This window comes from Lepidochelys olivacea (assembly GCF_965140295.1).
Source record: "Lepidochelys olivacea isolate rLepOli2 genome assembly, chromosome: 3".
Lineage (NCBI taxonomy): Eukaryota > Metazoa > Chordata > Testudines > Cheloniidae > Lepidochelys > Lepidochelys olivacea.
In genome coordinates, this window is record NC_140413.1 from 122,080,840 (window position 1) to 122,086,147 (window position 5,308).

Sequence of the window (5,308 nt, forward strand, 5' to 3'; positions counted from 1 at the left end):
TTTTTATTTAGCTGGTCACTAGTGTTCTGTGTTCCTGGTTATTCTTTGTTTCTGGATATTGCATGCTCTTTTCTCACTTCATCATTGTTCTGATTCCCTTTTTGTTTTTGCTTCATCTTTTTAGGCAAGAAAATCCTCGGGAGAAAATTATCTACCTCCACGTGCAAACACAGGAAGTTGCACACTAGGGTGACTAGACAGCAAATGTGAAAAGTTGGCACAGGGGTGGGGGGTAACAGGAGCCTATATAAGAAAAAGACCCAAAAATCGGGACTATCCCTATAAAATTGGGACATCTGGTCACCCTATTGCACACTCCAAATGTGATCTGTCTTTGGCACAATAATACAAAAATAGTTTGTAAATAACACACACTGTAGAACCTTGCTTCCTTTTATGCACCTCTAATCCCTGGTTCCACATACTTAAGATTTTTTTCTGCTTCATTGTCCAAAAGGCACAGCAAGCTACCAAGTACCTTCTTCCCTCTTACCATATTATGGTGTATTTACATTTTAGGACAGTAATTTGGAACTTGGTTGCTAATCACATAGACTACACACATCTATTCAGATACTTGCACTGCCATCATCCCTGTAGTATCTGAATATTTATTAATACAGAGATTACTTTAGGGTATTTCTACGCTGCAATGAAACCGCAGGGTTAGTAGAACTTGAGTCAGCTGACCCATGTTAGAGAACTCTGGGCTTGAATGTCAACACTGGTTGATTATTAATCCTACATTAAGATTTTTCTGGGGTTGAACCTGGGCTCTGGCATGAACACTGCAGCACGCTGACCCAAGTCAAACAACCATATCCCAAAGTCCCTAGCGCCCTCCTGAAATGTGGCCGCTCTCGTCCTTTGCCTATGATGCACTGTGGGCAAACTTTACTGCCTACCCTGCATGCTACAGAAAGTTTAAACAGCTCATCAACGCAGCCAGCCCAGCAGTCATTTTGATCTTTGTGCTCCTAGCTACTGGAGTCAGCAAGATGGAGGAGGTGGCTTTTGACAAGCTTCTCCTTTTGCCTTCGTTCCTGTGTCAGGAAACGGGCAGAGCTTCCGTGAGGTGCTAGTGGATATTTCAGTGGTGTTTTCTGACCCACCAGAGGTACCTGATGGATTTCATGATGGAGCAGGAGCAGGCAGAGGAAGAAAAGTACCCTGGCTTGGCAGACCTGCAGTGGCAAATGCTCCTCAGTACAATCAGCATAGCTACGTATACTGGTGCTTTTGAGACAGGGCCACAAGCACAGCCTAGTGGGATCACATCTTTATGCAGACCTGGAATGACCAGCAGTAGGTCTGGCTTGCTCCTACCCTCCAGTGTAGATGAGGGCACCCTTGCTGGTCCAGAAGCAGGTTGCTATAATCATCTGGAAGCTGGCTACCGCAGACTGCTACAGGTCTGTTGCCAACCAGTTTGGTGTTGGAAAGATGACTGAGTAAAGTGCCTCAGAAACCATCACCACCAATCAGGTGTGTGGTTTGCTCCAAGGTGGCAGGTACTAAAGATAATCCTGAGGTAACTGCTGGCTTTGAGAGAATGGAGATTTCTAACTGCACTGAGGCCATTGACTAACCACTATCCAAGGCCCCCACAACTCCAGTCCAGTTTAGATTTCTGGTCTCAACTCTCACTACATCCCTTTGGAAGCCCCCATTCATTTCCTCTTCCCATTCTAGTCCCCCTGTTGGTCACTCCTTATTCATAGTTTTTCCTTCTCATTCCATCTGCACAGCAACTGCCTTCTCCGATAGTCACTAGAAGTGAATCATTCAGACCCCTCTCCAGTGTGTCCCATCATCACAGAGTCTGTCTTAGATTCCAAGCACTTTGGGGGCAGGGATGGTTTTCGTTTTGAATCTTGTAGAGAGCCAAGCACACTGCTGGCACTAAACAATTAATAACAGTCCAGGTGAGAAGAGCTTGCAGCTGTGCCTGAAGATTCCTGCTAAACTCCTTCTGGGCCTGATGGAATTTGTGGTGTAACCTTGTCCCAGAGGAGTTGGCAATCGATGCAGTACAATGAGCTTGTTCTTGGTTTAGATTTGACTGAACTGCAATTAATTTTGAGTTATGAGTCCATCCAGGAGATACCATGCCACCAACCTAACAAACCTTGTAACCCAGAAGTTTTCTAGTTTATTAAAGAGCACAGAAGTTTTCTAGTTTATCTAATGAGCATACGTAGAAAAGCTGTGTGCAGCAAACAAAATGGAAAAGACACGCAATGAGGACAGTTGAGTCTGAGAGGAATAAATCACTGATTGCGAAGACCAAATGTAGAAATTCTGTCTTGTATTTGAATGTCTGTAACTACAGTTGTGTTTTAATAAAAGCTGCATAGTACAGGTTTGGCATGCCTAACTTCTTGGGGGTTACCTAGCAGTTCTAAGGGTATTTACTTCCAGTGACAATTTCATGAGTGTGAAGGCAAAAGCATTTCCTGTAGTTCTGTGCTCACACCCACCCAAATAATACATCTCCCTTTGGAATGTGGAAAGTCAATATCTGTAATTGCATGCAATACAAAACCTGTCTCAGTTACAAATTGCTTTATCTGCAGCGTTGCTTTCCCAGCAAGCCCTTCCAGTCCAGGCTGGATTGTGACAAAAATGACAGCTCTCACTAAGAATTCAGTGGGTTTCTTTTGTGGCATTTTGGAATGTGACTTAAACCATCTGAAATTCCCCTTTAAGTAAACAATGAATTCAACGCCCTCTTCTTTAGTTACGCTTGGAACTAGGATCCTGTTGCAGATATGTTGATTACATTGGAGCTTTGAGAAGAACCGGGCCAGCGGTGTGCAGAACATTGAAGTGTATATGTCAGGGTATATAGTGTAGTTGTAGCCATGGTGGTCCCAGAATATTAGAGAGACAAAGTGGGTGAGGTAATATCTTTTACTGGACCAGCTTCTGTTGGTGAGAAAGACAAGCTTTTAAGCTTACACAGAGCTCTGACAGACCTGAAGAAGAGCTCTGTGTAAGCTTGAAAGCTTGTCTCTCTCATGAACAGGAGTGGGTCCAATAAAAGATTCATAGATATTTAGGTCAGAAGGGACCATTATGATCATCTAGTCTGACCTCCTGCACAATGCAGGCCACAGAATTTCACCCACCACTCCTAAAAAAGACCTCACACCTATATCTGTGCTATTGAAGTCCTCAAATTGTAGTTTGAAGACCTCAAGGAGCAGAGAATCCTCCAGCAAGTGACCCGTGCCCCATGCTACAGAGGAAGGCGAAAAACCTCCAGGGCCTTCCAATCTGCCCTGGAGGAAAATTCCTTCCCGACCCCAAATATGGCGATCAGCTAAACCCTGAGCATATGGGCAAGATTCATCAGCCAGATACTACAGAAAATTCTTTCCCGGGTAACTTGGATCTTACCCCATCTAAAAACCCATCACAGGCCATTGGGCCTATTTACCATGAATATTTAATTACCAAAACCATGTTATCCCATCATACCATCTCCTCCATAAACTTATCGAGTTTAATCTTAAAGCAAGATAGATCTTTTGCCCCCACTACTTCCCTCAGAAGGCTATTCCAAAACTTCACTCCTCTGATGGTTAGAAACCTTCGTCTAATTTCTAATCTAAATTTCCTAGTGGCCAGTTTATATCCATTTGTTCTTGTGTCCACATTGGTACTGAGTTTAAATAATTCCTCTCCCTCTCTGGTATTTATCCCTCTGATATATTTATAGAGAGCAATCATATCTCCCCTCAACCTTCTTTTAGTTAGGCTAAACAAGCCAAGCTCCCTGAGTCTCCTTTCATAAGACAAGTTTTCCATTCCTCGGATCATCCTAGTAGCCCTTCTCTGTACCTGTTCCAGTTTGAATTCATCCTTCTTAAACATGGGAGACCAGAACTGCACACAGTATTCCAGGTGAGGTCTCACCAGTGCCTTATATAACGGTACTAAAACCTCCTTATCCCTACTGGAAATACCTCTCCTGATGCATCCCAAGACGACATTAGCTTTTTTCACAGCCATATCACATTGGCAGCTCATAGTCATCCTATGATCAACCAATACTCCAAGGTCCTTTTCCTCCTCCGTTACTTCTAGTTGATGCGTCCCTAGCTTATAACTAAAATTCTTGTTATTAATCCCTAAATGCATGACCTTACACTTCTCACTATTAAATTTCATCCTATTCCTATTACTATTAAAAGATATTACCTCACCCAACTTGTCTCTCCATGTCGAGGTATCACAGCCAATCCACTGGCTAAAGTCAGCAGGAAGACATCTAGTAATTACTGGTGCCTTCAAGTTATCAGCAGTTCATGAAAATGAAGAGAAACTTTTCATAGTCCCCTATCTAGTCAAAACCACGACATAAAGACAGTGTCTGAGAGGGAGATAAAAGTTCTCATGTTTCCTGGCATAAGTAGCCTCTAATAAATGGAAGTTAGGAAGAAACTGCTTATGTTGGCCAGTTATTCCATAATTGTTACTCTAAGGTTTCTCCCACTTCCCTCTGCAACATCTGGTGCCAGCCAATGTCAGAGAGAGGATATAGGACTAGATGGATCACTGCCTGATCCAGTCTGGCAATTCCTGTCTATAGAAGTAGTTTAATAATTGGAGTGACTACTTCATATATTACATGCCCCTTAGTTTATATACGAGGTGTCAGATGTTTTTCAGTCAGGAAAAGGAATTTTAATGACCCTTTTTGGATGAGAGATTACATTTGTAGAGAGGGAGTTTAACAGTGTTCAATAACTGCTCTTCTAATTGCACTTGATCAGACTGTTTTGCTAAACATAAGAATTTAATAATCCATTTAAAGCCTCTCGCCTCCAATATGTTTATAATCTTTTGAAAGGAGTGTGTTCAAAGGGCTGGGAGATAGGCCTGGAATGTGAGAAGGAATGGGGGTAATCAAAAGCCCTAAACTGCAGAAGAAAGTAATGCAGAGTAGGATAATATTGGAGAGACCCACAGTGAACGTGGGTAGAGCTGGGTGGAGGAAAGTGGAGATGGCAGAAGGTCAGAGGCATGGAGATGGGTAAAGAAGAGAGCAGAATAAATGTGTGCTGCCTCATTTACTGCTTCCAACCTCCAGTTATAAGCCCCCCCCCTTTTTTTTTGTTCAGCTAGACTAACTGAAAACTAGATGCACCTAGGAAGCATTTGAATCTGAACTGGTAAATCTCTTCATGCTGCATATTGAGTTGAAGCAGTCCTTCAGCTGTACTAAGAAGGCAATGGCTAAAATCCAGGTATTCCCTCCCCCCCACCCCCATATCAGAATCCTGGACTTTTATCATAGCCC

General features: G+C 42.9%; 1 protein-coding gene across 5 annotated transcripts in view; it reads left to right on the forward strand.

Annotated features, from left to right (window-relative positions):
- The window catches only part of LOC311518173 (solute carrier family 22 member 2-like), a 32,860-nt gene that overhangs the window by 24,857 nt on the left and 2,695 nt on the right, over positions 1-5,308 (forward strand). For 2 of the 5 annotated variants that reach the window (XR_014710910.1, XR_014710911.1), the window contains one exon: positions 125-211. The exons of 1 other annotated variant lie outside the window; for it this stretch is intronic. Coding sequence is in view for 2 of the 4 variants with exons in the window: in XM_084623721.1 (XP_084479847.1) it covers positions 125-210 (86 nt within the window). In the remaining 2 variants the exon portion in view is untranslated. Of the gene's footprint in view, positions 1-124; positions 2,360-5,308 lie in introns of those variants that run through there. 2 more of the 5 variants (XM_084623720.1, XM_084623721.1) reach the window with 1 other exon arrangement.